This window comes from Aedes albopictus, chromosome 3 (genome assembly GCF_035046485.1).
Source record: "Aedes albopictus strain Foshan chromosome 3, AalbF5, whole genome shotgun sequence".
Lineage (NCBI taxonomy): Eukaryota > Metazoa > Arthropoda > Insecta > Diptera > Culicidae > Aedes > Aedes albopictus.
In genome coordinates, this window is record NC_085138.1 from 262,621,911 (window position 1) to 262,645,359 (window position 23,449).

At 37.2% G+C, this 23,449-nt stretch overlaps 1 protein-coding gene across 1 annotated transcript; it reads left to right on the forward strand.

The window, feature by feature from the left end:
• The first annotated feature begins 7,775 nt into the window (after window positions 1-7,775).
• Window positions 7,776-22,622, forward strand: LOC109422419 (uncharacterized). The gene is made up of 8 exons (XM_029857830.2): window positions 7,776-8,688; window positions 9,074-9,142; window positions 9,209-9,626; window positions 9,688-10,032; window positions 20,964-21,331; window positions 21,400-21,637; window positions 21,693-21,776; window positions 21,838-22,622. The coding sequence occupies exons 1-8, from the start codon at window positions 8,402-8,404 to the stop codon at window positions 22,411-22,413; spliced, it is 2,385 nt and encodes a 794-aa protein (XP_029713690.2). The 5' UTR covers window positions 7,776-8,401; the 3' UTR covers window positions 22,414-22,622.
• Window positions 22,623-23,449: the final 827 nt, after the last annotated feature.

Consider the following 23,449-nt stretch of genomic DNA (forward strand, 5'->3'; position numbering starts at 1 on the left):
TTCTCACAGTATTGAACCTAGAGTATACGGAGAATAAACTTTCAAGCTAAGATAGCTATTTGCGAATTATGTATCTTATAGCTTCAATATAAGGCCAAGATTAATTTGCAAATATTACCAGACTCCAGGTACTGCCCATAACTGCATAACAGTCACATTCGACAAAAGTAGGCATTGAAGAAAATCGAATTTAAAGTTTGCAACATGCGCTAGTATGGAGACGAAACGCAATTTCAAAAAATTCACAATAATTTAAAGTTCATCCTTTTGCAATAAAATTTTCTACAGCACTTCTTCTATGCTGGACGAATAGTTAAAAAAAATAATCAGACCAAAATATGATTGATGGTACGCTATGAGGCCAGTGTGTATTTCCAGTGTGACTGTTATGCGGTTACATTCATGAATATAAGCTAATGAGACAAAACGACTTGGTATTTGTTTCACATTTTGCAAAACAAACTTATTAAGTTCATTTAAGTGGATGAAAGTAATGATGATTAGGAGATGATCCCCGGTATTAACTCAATATTGGCAAAAATTGCAAATGTTACAATTATGCAGTTATGGGCAGAGGAGTCCTCATGACAACGCATTGGAGAAATTACCCCAAGTCCTTCTAGAATGTAAAGAAAAAAACCGGAATGATCTCACCCAGTTCCGTGGCGTCGGATGACCGCAACCACTCCTTGACTCTTTCAATTTTCTGCAATACTGTTGGTTACCAAGTGTGCGAATCGTCTGTCGTGTTTTTCTTGGTTCCGCGTTGTTTGGATTTTCCCTTCCGAATCGTGAAACGGCTGGTGGTGCTACGCCATCCGGAAATGTTTCGTTTGGAAAACGCGTGTGACATTTGTCAGGACTGTCAATTTGGGCATCGTTTTGAAAATAATAATTCGTGATTGTAGGTTTTTCGTGCCGAAATCTTGCAATTCCATTTCATTTTCCGTATTTATCGTGAGTGTTTCGGCGGTGCCTAATTCAGTTGTCCGGGACAGTTGTGATTAAAGTGAATTTGCTTCAAAATTGGGATTTTTATCATCGTGTGAGAATTTGTGTTTGGACGGGCGCCATTGGCGTATCCAGGGGGTGCCTTGGAGGTGCCAGTTTCAGTAGCTTCCAGGTTGCTTTGCTTTTTTGGCGGTTCTTTAAAAATTCTGTAACAGTGATACTTCGGCAATTACTTTTGGAAATCTTTCTGAATTTTATTCTGAAAATCCTTTGATGTTTTCGAAAAATCTTTTGTGAATGTTTGTGGATATTTTTATGGAATGTATTCCGGCAATTTATTTTGAGTTTGGATTTGACCAATTTCTTTAAAAGCCTTAATATTTTCTTCAGGAATTCCACTGGTAATTCATATATGATTTTTTGTGTCAACTGCTATGAAAGTTCTAAGGTTAATTTAATGGAAAATTATACGCCAATTTCTTTTGGAATTTGTCAGGTAGTTTTTCGTGAATTTCATAAGATGTTCTTCGAGTCCAGTTTAGAATTACTGAATTTCCAATTCAGCCATTTTCGAAAGCAATATATATAAATACAATTAAATCATCAAGAATTACAAAAGTAATCACAATAGAATTGTCTGAGCAACTTGCAAAATAACTGAAAAAGAAATTGCTGAAATAATTTCAGAGGAATAGCCATTGAAATTATAAAAAAAAATCAAAATAATAAATAAATTGCTGATTAAATTTAAAAAAAAAAACGTGCCGAAGGTACTGTTAGAGTAATGGCCACACAGCGGTCTAGCAAATACGGAATCGTGGGTGCGAATCCCACCAGAACGCATTTTTTTATTCATCTCTTAATTTGACAATTAGCAACCCTGTGTGCCTTCTAATTAATTACATGTTTTTCTCGAACATTCCTATACGATTTCACAATAGATTTCTCGAGTAATACCTCCTAGCATTTCTCTGGAAATTCCTTCTATTCCCAAAACTCGTTTAGGGATTCCTCTAGAGATTTCTATTCTGAATCCTTCAGCTGGAATTCCTTGAAAAAGGCCTAGGGGAGTTCCTCGAGTGATATCATGGTTATGTCTTGAGTAATCCATGAATAAAAACTCTACACGGAGACAAATTTTGTTCGTTTGAAACAAAAATATGCATGTTTATTCGGTAAATTGAAAAAAAGTTGAAATCTAAAATTTTAATTTTTTAAACTAACTCAATTACACATTTATTTCGTCAACGCCCATTGAGGAGCCCCCTGTTCCGCCGTCGAGAACATAAACAAAACTCACAAGTTGCAGCTGCAACATCAAACAAGATTTCCTCATGCAAAAAAGGCATGTTTCACCGAAAGTCTCCACGAAATCCCGTTGTTTTCGGGAGCATATGTTATCTAATATATGTATACAAGATGTTAGCATTGAAAATACAACATGGGAGGTGGATTTTCCAGGAATGACTTTATAAGTTTAATGGGAAAACAAATATTTTCGTTTTGCCGATCCGCCACAAAAAAAAAAATCAAAAATTTTTACATTTATTTCTAACATCATCTGTCAGAAGATGCATTTTTTGTTTCAAACATGGATTGCATTTGCTTCAAATGTGATGTTCGATTTGCTCCAAACAGTTTAATTTTTGTTGCCTGAACAAATTGACAATTTATTTGAATTTACCTCAAATATTTTTGATTTTAACATAGCTTTTTCTGCGTGTACCACAGTTTAAATGTCTGGAGGAAGAATAACTGGATTAACCGCAGGAATTGCTTGAGGAAACCCAGCTGGAATATCAGGAGGAATTCCTAGAATTCCCGGAGGTATAATAGAAGTAATTTCTAGAGAAATTCTAGAATCAGGAATGCCGGGGGTATCCTAAGAGAAGTTTCTCTAACGAATGCTCGGAGGAATACCTACAGTTCTCCTTGAAAGAATCGGTAGAAGTAAACTGTAGTAATCACTGATGGAATCGCAGGAGGGATTTCTTAAGAAATCTCAGTTAGAGACGAACCAGCCAAGGGCTGAAAGTCTTTTCAATAAAGACAAATCAATCAATCAGAAATCTCAGGAAGATTTCTCGAAAGTATTGCAGCAGATAAGTATGCCAGGAGAAATTCCTATAAGAGTTTGTGAAGGAGTGCTAATGGGAATTGCTTAGAGAATTCCAGCTGATATTCATGGAGGAAGGCCAATAGAAGTTTTTGTGGAAATCCCCTGTGGAATTTCTGGAAGAACTTCTGGAGGAAGTCCTGGATAAATCCTTGAAGAATACTCAGGAAGAATCACCGAAGAAGTTTTTAGAAAAATCCTAGGGAGATTTTCCGGAACAATTTCAGGAAGAAAGTTTTGAAAGACGGACCTGGTTTAGGGTGGTGCTTCGAATCCAGTTTGACTTTCTATTCTGCAGAGTTGTAACTTGTTCTGTAGCTTAGTTGGTTAAAGCGCCGGACTAGCGATAACGAAGTCGTGGGTTCGAATCCCACCAAAACAAGTGGTAATTTTTCACAAATTTATCTCTCAATTTGCCAATTAAACGTACTATGCCTAAAAATACTTCAAGTTTTTACGTCTATTATAATCATTGTGTTAAGTTTTAAATTTTAGGTGACTGTCAATGAAAAATTCTAGGTCTCTGCATACCTTTCTTAGGTGTCCAACTAATCTTCCTTTCCCATCTCTCAGCTGTCGCAAGGACGTGGCCAGGGCAGCACTCGACCGTTGGAGGATTGCGTCAATATTGTCTAAGAGTCAGAGATTAGTCCCAAATATTTGTTGTTTGGTTCGGACCAACCCTCATAACAGCAACCCTCACACAGCAACAGCAGTCCAGGACTGTACCACCTACGAATTTGTGCGACTTGCTTAATGGTAATGCTAATACTGTTGGCGACCAAGTGTGCATCCATTTTTATCACTTCACGAGGAAGGACAATGTGCACTAGACCTGTTCACTTTTTTTAACCTACCCGTGTCACATCAAATTATCAATCCACATGCAAAAACTAGTCTTCAGTCCAAAAATTAGCTAATTTGATAAAAGTTTAGAGGTGTATCAAATCGATTTTGTGTTTTTTTCGAGCATTTTCACGAAAATGTACTTCAATATCCAGAAAATTGCACCAAAAAGGTACCGAAAATACCGTTAAAATATAGTTGGAACAATACTCTACAACTTTGCCGAAGACACTACGGTGTTTAAATTGCGTATTTCAAAGTTATTCAACAATTTTCGTTATAAAATCACCAAAAAATACAATATTTTTACGATTTTTCATGTAAAAGTCATGTAATTTTACATTGTTTTAGGTGACTAATTGTATGAGCTATTGCTCCTATGTGTTACGAACATTTCGTCCATATATCATTTTAGTGTAGAAATTCGTTTTCATTGACTAATTATCAAAAGTTTGTCACGTTGATACTAAAAATTGTACAGAGTTGCCAGCATAAAATAAAACAACCCATGATACCCATGATTTAAACGTCATTACACTTCTTGGTCTCATCTGCATCAGTTTAAATTTGGTGCAGTTGGTTGAGCATGAGATTGTGGATTCGAAGATTCAAGGTTCGAGTCCGGGAAAAGCATTTTTTTTGCGTCTCGATCCTGCTATAAGTTGATGAAACTACGCACTGCATCTCATTGCAATTTGGCATCATAGCATTGTTTCGGAACCGTAGAGTGCATAGTAAGGATGAAGTTTCCCTTCATCGTGTAGTTGTGCTGATTTATGGGTAAATAGATAACAAGTAAGCTCCACCCACAGTTGTCTGTAAAATGTTGCATCCAGAAGCAGTTCCATCATCGTATTGAATTGTTTTAGCTAAATTGAACATTATCAAACAGATGCTCAATATTTCGCCCAGCTGATCTTGTCGACACGATTTATTGTCAACAAGTATAAACTAAATATCTAGCTAGTCCTGGAATGGACTTAATTGGTAGGTCCCGATCATTATTCTTTGGGAGATTGCGTGTAAGTCATGGCAGATTCATCATCCTAACTGCTACAAAAAAAAAAGAAAAAAAAGTTTATCATGTATTTGAACTTGAACCTGGGACCTTCTGATCCGCAAGCTCGAGCCTTACCATCTGCACCATTTCTGATATTTAAATCAAAAGACATTAGAATACGATGGCATGACGCCTTAATCATGGGTAACTTTGTTTTAATTCGTGCTGGTAACTCTGTGCGATTTTTAGTATCAACGTGACATACTTTTGATAATTTATCAATGAAAACGAATTCCTACACAAAAACGATGTATGGACGAAATGTTTGTTATACAAAGGAGTAATCGCTAATTAATTTAGTCACCTAAAACATTGTAAAATTACATGACTTTTATATGTAAAATCGTAAAAATATCGTGTTTTTTCGTGATTTTTTAACTAAAATTGTTGAATAACTTCGAAATACGCAATTTTAACACCGTAGTGTCTTCGGCAAACTTGTAGAGTATTGTTCTAACTATATTTAAACGGTATCTCCGGCATCTTTTCGGAGCAATTTTGTGAATTTCTTAGTAAATTTCTGTGAAAACGGCTAAAAAAACACAAAATCGATTTGATACACCTTTAAATCTTCATCAATTTGGCTCAATTTTGGACTGAAGACTTGGTTTTACATGTGGATCGATAATTCGATGTGACACGGAGAATCGGAGAAAAAAAGTTTCAAAGTGAACAGGTCTAATGTGCACCTGTCCCAAACACGCGTCATTTTTCACTTTATGCTTCGAATAATCCCAACAATTATACAATGCCTATCTTACAAAAACACCCAAACGTAGCAAACCGACGGCGGATCAGATTACTCAATGCAAAATGCATATGTATATCCAGCACACACTTAATTTAGATTACCATGTTCGGTAAATCTTTGACGAAATTAGAACAGCTGAATACAGCAATAATGGATTGTTTACCTTTTGCACCCGGTTTTGACAGTTGGTGTACCAAGCCTCAGTCAAATCGATTACCGAAACTACTTTTTCGTCAAAAAAGTTCCGAACAAGCAATTTAGGATTGAGTGTGCATATCGTTACCTTCGAACCTAATTATTGTCACATCGATATACACTCCCGATCAAAAGTTTGGGGTCACCCCCTCAAAAACATGTCATTTTTTTAGGTCCATATCTCCGCCAAAAAATTGTGTGTTAACTTAACTCAAAGTTGCCAAATTTTCTAAAAAAAAATGAATATAAACTAACGACAGTGTCGCTGGATATTGGGTTGACCAAATTTTAAGATGAGTGTGGTAATATAACCCATTTTCTATTAGCTTTCAACTGCTTTTTACGGACCTTAGCCAAAAAATCTAGAAAAAAGTTATTAAGTAAATTAACTCTTCATGTCATCGACCAAAAGTTTGGGGTCACCCCTCAATATGATGTATCAGCCAAAAGTTTGGGGTCACTTTCGTAAAAGATGGAAAAGTGATTTGATGATATCTTCGTCATCTATAGTTCAATTTTAATTCTTTTTGGCTCATATCAAAGATCATTAACTAAATTTACGTCTGAAGTCTTTAACTTAACGTATCTAACGATTTTTGTATATAAAAATATTATGTAAAGTTAACACATTTCATTACATTTCAAAAAATAAGGCAAATTTACGTTAAGTTTTAGTATGTAAATTTCAACAAATGTGTGTGGTTCAATGTTTTTGCAGTAAGTATCATTCATTATGTTGCAAATAATCCAAGAAGAATTAAAATTGAATGAAAGATGACAAAGATATCAACAAATCACTTTTCCATATTTTACGCCGACACATCATTTTGAGGGGTGACCCCAAACTTTTGGTCGATGACATCAAGGATTAATTTACTTAATAACTTTTTTCTAGATTTTTTAGCTAAGTTCTGTAAAAAGCAGTTAAAAGCTAATAGAAAATGGGTTATATTACCACACTCATCTAAAAATTTGGTCGACCCTATTTCCAGCGACACTGCCGTAAGTTTATATTCATTTTTTAGAAAATTAGGCAATTTTGGGTTAAGTTTAGAGTTTAAAATTTTCATTTTCAATGAGTGAAATTCAACGTGAATTTTGAAGATTCTCAACTGAGGGATCAAAATAAAATTCATTTTTATGAATGAATTTTTTCACCTATTCATTCATTTTTCTGTCACTGACAATTTTCACTGAGAAATAAAACTGGACCATAACTCCCGATTATACTTCCAATTACCTCAAAACTTGTGTATAGTAGTTAATTAGAATATTAATTATGTTCTCTATGTGTCCATTAAGTTGGATTGTGCGTCTGTCAACAGAAATTTGACATTTTACGACGTGCGAAAAAATATTCGTGACAGAGAATTGAATGAAAAAAGAAAGCCATTCAGCTGACAATGAATGTGGCCAAACAAGAATGAAAAAAATAGAATGTCAATCTTCACTTCCAAGCTTCGAATTTTTTACTCTCCGAAGTTTACATACCATTTTTTTTTTTTGAAAAACTTTCTTTTAAATCGTGTTCAAAGTTTCTTTGACCTATTATCTTTTGAATGAGACCTAGGGTTTTGAAATCGGACGCAAATTGGCAAATATATGGGCCTAAAAAAATGACATGTTTTTGAGAGGGTGACCCCAAACATTTGATCGGGAGTGTATGCACCCCGCTCTAACCATTGTAATTAAATATCAATCACATTTTATACACATCTTAACCAAAATGTAGCACGATCTAATCGTTCATTCAAATAGCCTTACAATTCCTAAATACAGAGACTTCGCAGATAGCGTTCTTCCGAACAAGAACGACTTCTCATTAGCGATGCTTAGTATTGGGTTAATAGGTTGGGACACCGCGTGGAACTGAAAAGAAAACCCGTGAAGGTTCTGCGATCCATAGAGGACACATCATCCGGATTATGCCACCGAACCTGTTGGAAAAGTTTTGACAGAAAACTCTGGTGATAGTGAGACCATCTATGCAAATGTGGAAAATCATTGTTTTCCATGCCTTCTATTAAAATATTGAGTTTCAAATCAATGGGTATGAAATTATTTGTACTATTTGAACTAATTCAACGATTAGTTAAATTGTATCAAAAATGATCGCAACAGTCTGTGATCCCGTGCATCATTTACCTGTTGCATATGTGTAAGTTTCGGTTTATTTTTTATACGTTTGCATCAATTGCATGTGCTGCTGATAATAAAGAAAACTGAAATATTTTCAGTGACTTTGAGGGCTCTCCCATTATTGCCTTATTTACCTGCGCTACTATAATGTATTTGATTCGTTTATCGATACTCGGGGATAATATTGAAGCATGAGATATTGACCGTAACTCAATATCTTATCAATAATGGCACGATTATCGTGCCGCAAAAACGAAAATTCTTCAGTTTTAATCCGTTTGTGTTCCAATTGAGACCGTATTGAGGTTGCTCTAGATAGTAGAAGAAAACTTCAAATCCCACCATGAACGAAAACCGTCCCGTGCGAACTCTACGACACGGATTGCACAAATTGAAATCAAAATTGACACCAGTTTTACCACCACTAGATAATGAAATGGCAACAACTAGCAATCAGCAAAAAGTTACATCGACAAATGAGAATCCAACAGCAAAGAGTAATGTTCAGAAGTTAGTACAGAAGTTCCATGGATTGGAAACTAAAAATACGAATACAGATTGTCCAAGTAATGTGTTCAACCCACCGTGTACTAACGAATTGGAACACATCTACGATGAAGTTACTATCAGGTATTGTATTCGATGAACAAAATCTATCTTTAAGCAAGTCATCCGTCTACGTGAAACCAAATCGGAGTTAATCAATGCGATGTGCCATCATATTTGTTCAGATAAGTTGTGGATGTGTGAATGACACCATAAATCATATTTTTAAGCACATTCGTCTTCAATACACATTATATGTAAAATTTTAAATTATGAGAACGAAAATGTGTGTTTTGTATCAATAGTATTGATAAAAATATTTCCAAAATCTTTTGAACAGTAACATAAGCACATTAGAAATATTCTAAAACTTCATTCGCTCCGCTAAACAGAATATCTGAATCTAGATCAAGTTTCCGGATGTTTTCTTCACTCTTATAAACTCATTTTTTTTTTGTTTTAAAATAAGATCAGGTACCTCTAGTTCCTGTAGCGCTGAAACAGAAGAGCAATGGAGTGATTTTTCATCTGATTCTGAGTAAGTAGCTTGCTACATTTACCAACAAATCGGCTTTCCTTAGCACAATTCAGATGTTGATTTCAGTGAATATTACGACACCGTATCCTCAGACGTAGTGAATCGAACTGGCATACGAGTCAAGTACGAGCGAAACGAATCACAACTGCCAAACGCTGTTGCCGAGCTTTTAGAAAAAGAACAAAGTTACGTCGACGGGCTAACGAACGGCATATCAAACTATATTCCTTTGCTCGAGCGTGCAATTCTTCCGGAGGGATTACGTGGCCAAAGAAACAATCTGTTTGCAAATATAGAAGAAATGCATAAGTTTCATCAAGACGAGTTGCTACCCGCACTACAAAGCTGTAACGAAAATGTGGAACAAATTGCGGAATGTTTCATCCGTTTCATAGATTCGGATAAATTCTACTGCTACGTGAAGTATGCGATGAATCGACGAAAAGCGGATACAATTTTCGAAAGACATCGAGAATATTTTAAGGTAATGAAACAATTTGAACCAGCTAACTGTTCTTCATGTGATCAAGTCAAAATTCTTACAGCAAAATCAATGGGAAATGAACAGCTTTCTTCTGCTGCCCATCCAACAGCTTCCGCGTTACAAACTGTTCATGGAAAAATTTATCAGGGAAACTCTGAAATTGGAGGATGATTTTAATACGGCATCGAATACATCCAGCATTCACAAAGCACATGAAATGATAAGCCAAGTGAACGAGCTGATAAACGCAGCAGCATCTATAAGCCATATCCCAGAATGTGAGAGTGAATTCACGGCTACTTCATCATTCTCGCAGTCCTATTCAGGTTTCAAGCGAGAAAATGATCAGGCATGTGTTCTGATTTTGAAGCCCGAATGTAATAAGCAATCTTCACGGAATAATCCGGTAAGTAAAATCTAGCTATATTATGTATTTGATTGGTAGTGTGAACTTTGGTTCATGCTTTGCGCCACACACCGATCTTCTTTACGTCTGTCACCAACGGTCATCCTTAGCATTTGGCGCTAGAACCTTCCAACCCAAGCAGCACACATGTACCTACTATAAGAGTGACGCCAGCGTAGATTCGGGTTGTATAGAAGTTGATATGACGTAATTTTTGCAATATGTTTCGATATGCGGCAATCGTCACATGTGGTTGTTTGGGGCCTGTCCATAAACTAAGTCTAAGGTTCATTAAAATTTCAAAAAATTGTATGAAAAAAAGTCTACGATGGAGTAGGGAGGGGGGCGAAGTCCTGAGATGACCATAAATGAGTCTACGTAGTTTATAGACAGCGCGCCTGTTGTAGCGGGTCATGGTTCAACACTTGTATTGAAAACAGCCGTCTCTTAGGTCAGCTTCAATGCTGTAATTTAATATTTATTTATTTAGAATTCAAATTATACTTATCAATCTTAAAGTTAACTTACACTTTAGTATTCTGCCACCATTCCCGACAACACTTTCGTCTGAACTGATCTATTTAATCCACTATAGTCTATTTTACGAAACGACCACAGTGTTGATATTGATATTAACACTCACGGGCTTGGGCGCGACCTACTGTCAAATTTTCATTCATGAAATTAGCGATCAGCTGATCCGAAACGTCTCATAAAATGGCTCATTGACATCCACATTTAGATTCCTTCAGTGTTGCCAGTTTCACAGGAAAATCACCACAACAATAATTGTTGAGGAGGTGATGCAGTCTCGGCGCGCCAAACCACTTTCATGTTAGCAGCTTCATTGCTGTAAATTCAATTTATTGAATTGAATCACGGAGGAATTCCTGGAGGAATCCCGGAGGATATTTACACGGTCCGACAATGTTTTTGTCCAGTTCTATATTTCACCTTTTCTGATTGCTCCCGACTAGAAACTCATAAATCTGAAGTTTTGACCCTACCTGGGAGAGGAAAGGGGCATTGATTTGAAATTTTGAAAAATCGAAAAATTCCGAGGTTTTTCGATCGCCATTTCGGCTAAATGTACGATGTCAAGAAAGGAAAATGTTGACCACGCAGTTTTGAGGGCTGTGCAACTACCAACAAAATTTCACGAAGATCCGTCAAGCCATTCTCGAGAAACGGTGTTTTTACGAAATGATGTTTTAAAGATTTCTTATACTGCCCGCAAAGAATCCAACTACTATATGGCACAATTGCTGATTTACTCATGCCGTTTAGCATCATGGTGTCTTCGAGGAAGTTTTTCACTACAATAACGTGCTTCTTTTAACCTTCTTCGTGCATTAGCTTGCGCGCACCTCGCTGACCTAGTGCACGTTTAGGGGTCATAATGACCCTAATGCACGAAGAGGGTTAACCTGTTGGTAAAATGATCAATCCCCCTAAAAATGAGATAGAAAATTAACTTTTTGAATTTTTCAAGATACAAGGTTGGTGTATTCACAAGAGCTGTAGAAAATTGTGTTCTGAATAACTCTGTCGAGGACGCCAAACTCGTAATTTCGTTAGTTTTCAAGGTACGTTACGGTACGGTACGTTACCGTCGGTAATGGTTCCTTGAAAGTGTTTTTAGTTTACTTCACTCAATAACTTTTTTTCACTTTTTATTCCACAATTCTATTCTCGCAGTCTCCAATAGGTCAACCATTTTGACTTTCTAAAAAAGACTATTACTTGTACTTTCGCATTTGTATTACCTCATTGCTTACAACTGCATATAAAGTATTGCGGGGTAAAAGTTCGCACCCAACAGTCTCCACAAAATAACTATTAAGCGGAAAGACCATAATTTCGTTTTTCATTGCTTAACGATTCCCTGTCATGTAACCTTCAAAACATAGCACTGGATTTTATCGAGTTCTTTTTGTTGCTCTAGTAATAAAGTTTTTAATGCAATCGAGGTCTCCCAATAATTCAAAAAATTAGAGAGGTGATGATATTTTTGTAACTCAAGAAAAAATAGTTGAAAAGTATCTATTTTTTCTAGAGAATCGTCAATATCTTTTGAACGGAATGACGAAGCTCAAAAAGTGGCTCTTTGACGTTTTTGATAAGAAAATTAAAACAAAAAAGTTAGAGCGATAAAACGATTTGTTCTAGCGTCACCCTATGAAAAAGTTCTATGGGAATATGCTCAAAATTTGGCCAAAACAGTTTTTTCGCTTTATCTTTTTCATTTCAAATTTTTCATCAAAGTCGTGAAAGAACCACTCTTAGAGCTTTCAAAAACGCACATTTTCGTGCGCGGAAAATGTTGCTACGTCATTCCGTTAAAAAGATATAGAAGATTGTCTGAAAAAAAAATGCACTTTTCAACTATTTTTTTCTTGAGTTACAAAAATAACACCTCTCTAATTTTTTGATATGTTTTATAACAATATTTCTTCTTTGGAATGCTGGAAAAAGATAGTTTTTATCTTTGCCCAGCCCGTTATATCGCCTTTTAAATAAACTATGATTTTTGAAGAAAAACGTTCATTACTTTTGAACCAAAAGAGATAACGATCGTCTAAGCGCGACGACGCGTTTTCAAATTCTCTACAAGTGTTTCTTGGGCGACTTTGGTTAGAAATTCAAACTGAAAAAGTTAAAGCCAGAAAACCGGTTTTCCTTGAATCACTCTAAGCTAGTTCAGAAAAATATCTCTATATCGGTCAATTTTAAAGCTACAAAAAAAACTGTCTTCAACAAACTTGCTCAAAATTGATAGATCTCCAACTTGTCTGAAGAATGTATATAGTTATTCTTGCAAATAAAAAAGTTTGGTTTCAAATTTCTGTGAAAATATGGATTACCCTAATTTTTATGAACATTGGAAAGAGGGACTTATTATTAGAAACAACGTTGTAGAAGTCCATATTTGTCAAAAAAGTTATTTGAAGGCGCTGCATGCATCTTTCCTGGTAAATCTGGTTCATGGACCATTGTGGCATTGTTTACAAAATGTGTCCCTGTCAAGTCCCTGTCAAATAAAAAATATAAACATTGATCGTCGAAAATCCCTCCGACAGAAAATTTCTGGCTATGCCACTATACCCAAATAACTCGGTTTCGTTTATTCAAATCATGCACTCTTAGAAAAAAAACATGTAAATTTAAGTTTACTTGGATGCTCATAAAAGGAGCGGCCCGTTTGACACAAATTTACGTCTTCTATCACAAATAAATTCGAGCTAGCAATCGCTAGAGCCGAAGCGAGAGATCAAACATATGTAAGTAAAACAATGAAGTGGATTCGAACTCTAGTGCACTGATTGAGAGGCATGTACTATACCTCTCGGCTGTATCACCGAGTTGCGAAACAAATGATAAATGTAAAACTATTTGTACCTAGGGTATGTGAGCCCTCAGTAATCTCACGCTCCCATATTCATCCTATTCGAAAACAAGCGATTACGGCACCGATTGATTCCATTCTTTTTGTTTTCATGGGTGCTCACTTCTAACAAAAAATACAAAAATAAGAAACAAAACAAACAGCGCTTCAATCCTTTGTTTTTCGTAGGATGAAAATGGGAGCCACATGCTTAATAAGGGAACCAATACCCTATCTGGTCAGATAGGTTTGTTGACATCTTGTGCAACCAACTCTAACTTACATGACGGATGTAAAATTGAGTCAAATTTGCCATTCAGTCATGAAATGTTTACGTACGTTTATGGTTTACGTCACGCGTAAATTCCTAAATTTTTAAGAGTGTGTTTTTTGCCTTTCTCGTACACTAAGTACTGGAAAAGGCTATATGTTCACTCCAAAAACGACTTTTTGATAGAAGGCCGGGAGCGTCAAGTCACATATACCAATCAACTCAGCTCGACGAATTAAGGTGATGTCTGTGTGTGTATGTGTGTGTGTGCGTGTGTATGTGTGTGTATGGGCGTGTGTGTGTATGTGTGTATGTGTACAAAAAAACTCACATCATTTTTTGGCAGTTAACCTCAACCGATTTTAATGACCGACGGTTCATTCGACGCGGAATCTGGTCCCATTGTTTCCTATTGAAAATGGTTCGGATCGGTCCAGCCGTTCCGGAGTTATGGCCATTTACTTGTTCCGGACCATACCCTTGCAAGGGGCCATACATAAAAATGCAACAAACACATACATGCGACACATCAAACTGCGGCATTTCGGATAATCTGATGAACAGTTAGCAAGAAAACAGTCTCAGACCATATCTGAACCGGTAGTGTTCCGGAACCGGTTCTGGGTGTCTCGCCGGAAGTGGCCAAATATAAAAGTGAACCAAATCCATGCATGCGACACATTAGATTGCGGCAATTTCGATAACCTGATACACAGTTAGCAAGAAAACAGTCTCAGACTATATCTGAACCGGTTGTGATCCGGAACCGGTTCAAGATGTCCCGCCGGAAGTGGCCTAATAGAAAAATGATCCAAACCCATGCATGCGACACATTAAACTGCGGCATTTTCGATAACCTGATGAGCAGTTAGCAAGAAATCAGTCTCAGACAATATCTGAACCGGTTTCGAGTGTTTCGCCGGAAGTGGCCGTATATAAAAGTTGAAAAAACTTTTGCATGCGGCACATCAAATCACGGCTTTTTTGACAACTTGATGACCGGTTATTGAGGAAGTAAGCTGAGACCACATTATGGACTGTCAGTAGTGCCGAAACTAGTTCCGGGTTTCTCTCCGAAATCGGCTAAATATAAAATTGAACCAAACCCATGGCTTTTTTGATAACCTAATAAACTTTTGCAAGTAAATAGGCTCAGACTATTTAAGAGCCTTCGGTAGTGTTCCGCAACCGGTTCCGGGCCAGAAGTGACACCAAATCCATGCATGTGATACCTCAAATCACGGCTTTTTAGGTAACATGATGAACAGTTGCAAGAAAATAGATGCAAGCCATATCACTGAGTTACGGAACCGATTACGGGTGTCCCGCCAGAAATGGTCAAATGTAAAAGAGAACCAATACATGCGACATATCAATGACTTATTCAGTAACAAGATAAACGGTTAACCAACAAATAATCTCAGACCATATTTGGGAGAACCAGTAGTGTTTCAGAACTGGTGACAAAATGAGTAACGCGTCGGAAGTGGTAAAATATAGAAGGGAACTAAACCATAGCGGCGTTTTTGATAATCTGATAAACGGTCAACAAGAAAATAGTCTCAGGCCACATCTAGAACTTGTAATAATATTTCGGAATGTGTTGCGGGTGTTCCATCGGAAATGAATTAATATAAGTGAAACAAAATCATGCATGAAATACATAAAATCGCGGCTTTTTCAAAAATTTGCCGAACGGTTTGCAAGAAAATAGCCTTTAATTTTCGGCTTTCACATTAATTTTCGGCTTTTTGGGTAACGTGATGAACAGTTGACAAAAACATAGTCTAAGACCATATTTGAGACAACCGGACAGGTCGGTTCCAGGTGTCTCGCCGGAAGTGGTCAAACGAAGAATTTAACAAAACCCATGCAAGCTGCACATCAAATAGCGGAATTATAAAAGTGAACAAAATAAATGTCAAAGCGATAATTGTGGCTTTTTTGATAGCATGTAAACCTTGGGTAAGATTATAAGTAAAGAAATGGTCAAAGTCTTCATATATGCAAGAGAACTTAATCGTGACCAAAGCGATCTCTTCAAATCACACCATTTCAGATTCCTGCGGTGTAAATGTATAGTAGGATGGATCAACGTTTTATGGAAAAAATAGAATTTAATCGCATCAACACCTTATACAGTTTTTCAATCTTCAATCTCCTTATGCTTCTAAAATTACTGCTCACAATTTGGGTTGTTTGAGCCCTCACTCTTCTCATGGCGATTGAAATTTGAATGGAAAATTTACATTTTCTGCATTTTTCTTGAAGGAAGGTCAAATTTTACATAAATCGTGTTCCCAATGATAATAAAATATAAAGTGTGCTGAAATAAACATTGGCGAAGATCACAAAGTGATCTGTGATTGTGAATAAAATTAACCTTCTTCATGCATTATCTGACACTCACCCCGCTGCCGTAGTGGATGGAATGGGGTCATAATGACCCCAATACACGACTAGGGTTAAGGTGGTCAAGCAGTCAACTAAGAGGTCTGATATTTTTCTGCTCTGTTTTGCTGTTGAACATAACATCGGAATATGTATCATCAATAAGTTTCGAAAATCGATGATGGCTTTGTTAAAATTGGTGCTTTTCTATGTGAAGTGTTTTGAGGATTCAGGGACATTTTGGCTAACGTCGATAAAAAGTTCATGAGTACATATTCGACGAGAAAGGCACTATCACCACTAGGTGGATTAATCTGGATTTTTTTTTTCAAAAAAATCATTGCGCCGCAGAAGTTTTCAAAATTCTTTAAAAGGGGTCGCCATCTCAAGAAGGTTAGTAGGAGCCTCTGCTCCAACACCATGCAATATGTCGGTATAGAGAATATGTCTGGACTCCAAAAATGGTGACCAAAATATATAAGATGGCGGTCCAAAATCCAAGATCGCGGCTCAAAATTCAGGATGGCGACTGTTGCTTTTCAATATTAAGTATTCTCAGGATTCAGGCACACTTCGGCTAACGTCGATGGTAAGATCATCAGTACATATTCGAAGCGAAAGGCACTATCACCACTAGGTGGATAAATCTGGTTTTTCTTTTTTTTTATCTACTATTTTGAACAAATGCTTCAAAATCTTTAGTTAGTTTCCAAAATCCCATCGGAGAAGTGCTACAGAATAGTATCCAACTTTGTTGAGGGCCATTTGTGTTCGATGGGAAACAACCATACCAACCAGAACATCCGTAAAAATGGTCCGAAAAAAGCCCACCGGAAAATTCGGAACATCTTTGGCCAACTAAACAATCCGGAGCATGCGTAAAATTGTTTATCTAATGGGAATTCATCTATCTCGCTAGGGTTTTCCCAATGCTATTAACATATATTTTCTAAGATCAAAAGTAAATTATACTTGCATCTATAAGTTGCATTGGTTTATTATACTTGTTTTCAAATTATCAATCTATCTATCAGTCTATTTATCTATCTATCCATTTATATAAATTCAGACATGAATGTCACATAAGTGGTAAAGTGTCTTTAATAAATATTGTTAATAATAAATTTATGTATATAAATTAAAATGAAATGGTGTTTGTAAGTCACGAATAGGCTCGGGAACGGGCCAATGGATTTACAAAATTCTTCAAACGGGAATATCTGAAATTTCATTTTTTTTTAGGCATTTCTGCAGCGACCAGTATGTCAAAAAACGCAGTATGCAAGCAGTACGTCATGATGATGATGATTAACCTGGGCTTGTTAGGGGAATATCTGTAAATAAAAGAAAATCGGGTTAAGTACGGTTCCTTTTAATTCCACTAAGAATTTGCATCCTTTGACAGATACGTATTTCGACCTCAACTGTAAGGTCGTCTTCAGTGTCTTGTACTGTCTTGTCAGTCGAGTCAAGTACAAGACACTGAAGACGACCTTACAGTTGAGGTCGAAATACGTATCTGTCAAAGGATGCAAATTCTTAGTGGAATTAAAAGGAACCGTACTTAACCCGATTTTCTTTTATTTAAGCAGTACGTCGTTTGCCGGAACAGCTAGTCTACGGGAGCATGGCATAAATATCACAAGGCAGGCTAGTAACCTATGTAAACATCTATTTTGGATGTAAACATGTGACGTCGTTCTTATCGTTTTCACATTGATCAAATTGATGTGGAGTACTAGATCACATATGAACGATTTGAATTACGTCATCAAAAAGCTGTCAGATTTCGGGAATATATCACCTTCTTCTGTACACCGTGCACGGGAGGATGGTTTAGGGTAATCTGGATCCTGGACCACTACGCAATGGCATCTGTAGTGTCCATAGTTTTAAGTCTTTTTGAGACAACAAAACTCACAAACGGTTGAACCTATCAGCATGACTCTTGCACGGTTCGATTCGTATACATGGTGGCTGTGTTTATAAGCAGAAAAAGTTACGAAAATCAATTAAATAGGTAAGAGTTCGAAATGAAACCAATCTAGAGTGCGGTGCATCAATGATCTCAACAGTTGTCAAACCATCCATCTTGGCAAGACAAAGTTTGTCGGGACAGCTAGTTATAAATAAATACATTATTTACATTTGCAATCCCCTGCCCTGAGGGAATTCGTGGAGGAATCCCCAAAGGGAACTCCTGGGAAAATTCACTGAAAGCACTATCATTCCCAGAGGGAACTCAAAAAAAAAATTGTGAGAGATTCCTTGATGAATCCCTTCACGAAAATCACGTACGGTAAAAATTCCCTAAAGGAACTTCCACAGAAACGAAAACCTCAAGTGACCTCCAGGAAGGAATCCGCATAGGGAACTTTTGGAGGAATCGCCTAAGGGAACTCCTGAAACAATTTCCAGAGGAGTTCCTCCTCCAGGCATTCCTTCTCAGTCAAGTTCTGGGTTTTATCCATGGATTCCTCCAGGGATTTATTCCTGGATATTTGCTTGAACACTAGAACCGATAGGGCAAGATAAAAAAGATCATTGTTACCTGTGGTGTTTCAATGTGATTTAAATAAGGTGGGGAGGAAGTTACCTTATGTCTGTATTAGTAGGGTGTCTAACATAAACAAGGTTTGAGGGGAGGGCGTGACGTCATACAATCTCATCATGTGATTGAATCAATTGATTCACAGTACAAAGCATATGAGATAATCGGTAAATACGTACCTCCAAATCATCAAAATTTGCATAAGTAAAGCTTCACCTGTAACGAGTTTGGCAGTAAGTCCTCAATACCAAAGTTGAACATGGCAATAAATTTAGATTGCATTGTTAAATCATCTCTGTTTCGAATTCAAACAAAGCCCATATTACGTTATTACGTTCCACAGCGACCTTTCCTTCGTTGAACTAATCCTTTACTCTGGACAGCTCTGGACCTTCTGGTCCATTGGTAGATAACGTCCATTGCGCATGGAACGGATTTTCATTATTTACAGCATTTCTTTCCTCTAAAAGAATACAAAATAATTAAAATTTGGATGATTTACCAAAAATGTCAGCATCTTACGAGGGCGAGCATTTTTTTCTTGTTTATGTAGGTCCGCATAACAAGTTGCTGATGTCCCATAGAAACGAAAACTAAGCTGCACGTTCGAAACAATTGACACACAGCTGATACAATTTCACATTTGCCGAAACGTTTCGTATTTATTTTTGAAAGTGCGTTTCAACATATGTTAACTTCACCAACAATGTACAATGGAAGTATATATCGAAATTGAAAATTTTGGCGAGACACAACAATATTCGTTGGTTGGAAACAAGCCAATTGCATTGCGTATGTTTTGCAAACTACGCATACTAATGTGTAACTTATTTTAAGAGTGGCACACTTTTAGTGAAAATTTTATAACGAACTCTATGACGTCAGCCGTTGTCAAGTGGCAGTTAGGTTGCTACGAATGAAAGGGGAATATGCACTAACACATGCAAACTTTAGTGTAATACATAAAATGATCTCTTCACCTTATCTACATCACATTGGTGGTGTTTGTCCCTTGACAGTTATACTAATAATGATCGTTATCAACACATCGCCTACTCAGCGGTCTGCTAAGCTACCACATCTCCTTTTCTTCAAAGGAAAATGTTTGCCTTAGCATCAGTTACTTATAACTACCTACTTGATTTTGAGACAGTAAGGCTCCATGTCTGCGATTGGTAGAAGTGCGTATCGTATTTCCGTTTCTTTCGGTTTTATTGCATGCTAAACCAAATGCTAAACCATATGCTATTTCTTCCTACAAGGAAGAAATGCCGTAGCTCCCTTCGAAAGGCGAACTTCTCAAAATGTGGAGTTTGTTTGTCCACTCTGCTTGACAAATCTATTTAATCTGATCAACCAAATCGTACCGCCTAGTCGGTGGAGTCGGAATTACCATATCTCCTTTTGTTTTAAGTTGGGCCGACTTCTTAACAAAATTCCCAAGGTAAACATTTTTATCACCGGACCCAACGAATCGCATCCGCCGCGTCACTACGGTCACGGTGGCATCCTTCTATGGTGAGATCTAAACTGACGCAACGATCATTCCTTTCTAGAGCGAGTAGACCTGAGGGAAGTTTCCTCTTGGGGGCCGTTCATAAACCACGTAGACATTTTGGGGGGAGGGGGGGGGGTCTGGCCAATGTCTACGCTCCATACAAATTTCAATTTTTTTGTATGGACAAAAGTCTACGAGAGGGGAGGGGGGGTCTGAGATGGCCAAATTTTAGTCTACGTGGTTTATGAACAGCCCCTTGGGCAAACTTTTCTCTTTCCTGGCAGCCTGACCCGGTGGATCGCATCCACCGCTGAGGCAAGTTCCCTTGGTGAGGTGAACTTTTAACATTTTACAACTACCGGAACCGACAGTTCGAAACTGCCGCTACGGTTGCTTCCTTTTAGGTAAGCATTCTTTCGCCGCACTCGACAAATCGTATCTATCGCTACGGCAGCTTCCTTTTGAGGTGAGCTTTTCCTTTTCGCCTGCACCGGCCAGATTTTCATCCGCCGGTGAGGCATCTTTTCCCTCTTTTGTCTGACCCGGTCAGATACTATCCGCCGGGATCAGACAGTATATATTTACCACTTTAACGCACTGTAGTGTGTTCATATTCCGAGTTATATTCTAGTCTTGATTCCAATCAGCTTCGATTTTCTACGCTGGGTTCTTGTTTCTCGTCGTTATACAGTTATACTAATAATGATCGTTATCAACACATCGCCTACTCAGCGGTCTGCTAAACTACCACATGACCCAAGATTACAGTTACTTTGAACAGGACATCTATATTTAATCAATATATGTTGCTAATTATTGCTTTCGTTGTTTGCAGATTGACCTTTTCGCACAGGGAAAGTTTACCCAGGTACTTGAGACGGACATTTTCGATGCAACTCGCCACCGGTCGTACAAAGCAAGATTTTTTTTCTTCGAAAAACTCTTCATCTATACTGAAATTGTCAAAGATAGTTTTTCCTACCGTGGGCATTACTACGATTCTGAAATAAAACTTTGGGAAAATCACAAAAAGCTGCACCTATTCTGCCAGCAGCAAGGTATGCAGGAAATTCAAATGCGCTACAACAAATCCATCGAAGATGCTGTGACCGCTATTCGGCAGCGTGTAACTCCACACTTCTCCACTGAATCAGAAATCGTGAAATTGCCGAAACCCGTTGAAGCAATCATCCATCCCGAATTGTAAGTTCAAAAATAAAGACTCTAGTTTTCGCAGTTCTTCTAATACCAAGTTTATTTTTTTTCTACAGGGATATGGAAAGCAGCATTACGAAAATGATTACCTCGCAAATTAAATTTGTGAAAACATTTAGAGAAAATTTTGAATTTTATTCAGAAATCGAAGCTAATCTCCAAGGTTCTCAACATCGCAAATTCGGGGAAATTTGCTTGAATATGCAACAACAACATGAACGTATTTTAGCCGATTTGACATCCAACGTAAACAATATATCAGAAATTTGTACAATGTTCTTGCAATATGTAAAGGTATTAACGGTGTTGATTTGAACAAGATCATAACTCAAATGGCTTCATCTTTCAGGTCGATTTTCCTTCTGTTTATGGTGAATATTTGAAAATTGTCGGCTATGCAGGAAAATTAATCAAAACCCGAATCGTTCCAAACGTAATAAAAAAAATCTCAATATATGGCTAAGGTTTTTCAATAACCCATTGCTTTCTTTTAGATTGTGAACATCTTAACGATTAATGACTTCTTATATCTATGCTTCGAGAGGCTAGAGGATTTTACTTTCTTTTTCACAACGATGACCGAGAATTTATCGGATATGAGCATCCGGAACGTTCCATTCGAGAAAGCCGTATATCAACAACTGGCCGTTGTCCTAGTTCAATTGGAAAAATTCTCTCAAAGAGTTGGCGATAACTTCCGTTTGCAGTGTCTGGATGATGGAGTCGCCAATTGCGGTTTAGCTTTGGCCAGCGAGCAGGTTAAGATAAAGTCAGATCAGCTTCAAATAATCAATTGCAGGATTTTCATTTGTGAACGAGCCGTCGTTTGTGTGGCATGCAGCTTTGAGAGCCGATTAACGAAGCGAATTGAACGATTTGATAAAGTAGTGTTTATCGACAGATTTTTCGGGAGGGCTCAACCGATGAGTTTGAGAAAAAGCAAGAAAGATCGGGATATGGTTTATTTCTCAATTGAGAGCACAAAGTATAAAGTAATATTTAAAAATAATCAAACAAGAGATAAGTTTCATGCTAATTATGTAGAGCAGTACGTTTCGGTTGAAAAATAAATGTGATATTTTTATTGTTTGTTACTGCAAGTTTTCGGTTAATGCTTTCTCGTTTAACTTGAACCATTAATTACCGGGCTGATAATTCTTTCAATTTTACTCAAAAAATCAAGGCTTTAGCAACTCTATGTATTAAGCATCACAAAACCACCGTGATAGTGAGTGAAAAATTATCTTAAGTTTAAATACACATTATTTATCATCCCACATTTGTATTCTATAGACTACTTCGAAAGTAATAGATATACGACTCTACAAAACCAGCTGGACCAGCTTCGTGAAAAGAGCTTTGTGCATTGCTGGTGAAATCTTTCCGAATGATCAAGATGGGTTTTCAAAGATAGATTGCTTTCGAGGTACCGTAATTTCGGGTGAAATTGATCACTTTTCGTAGTTTTTTTACGAATAATTTTTGAATACTTATCGATATGGTTAAATCTAATGCTTTAAAACAAGTACGACCATGGTTTTCATCAGTCAACGAGATTAAAAATTCTACTGCAAATCATTTTATTACAAAAATTATCAGTTATAATAAAAAAAAAAATCAAACATTTTAATTTCGGGGTGAAATAGATTAGTCAGTGAAATGTTTTTGTAAGCGCTGAAATAGTAGTTTACGCAACAAGGTGCCGAATGAAGATTTTTACAGCACGAGTCGTACATTTATCCAACGAGGCTTGCCGAGTGGGACAATTACGACGAGTGCTGTAAAAATCGAGTTCTGCACCGAGTTGCGTACAACGTTTTATGCAACTTTATTGCGCATTTCCCACCCCATTGGACCCCAATCGCAGTTAGTACAAGTGCGGGATCGTGAATAAAACTGCGATTTTGCATCGAATCGTGTCGGTGTCTTCTGCGCACTTATTCAGCACCTTGTAATGCATAAGTGCGCAGAAGACACCGACACGATTCGATGCAAACCCGCAGTTTTATTCACGATCCCGCACTTATACTAACTGCGATAGGGGTCCAGTGGGATGGTAAATGCGCAATATAAATTACCACTTGAGGATAGTCTATATGCAATCTA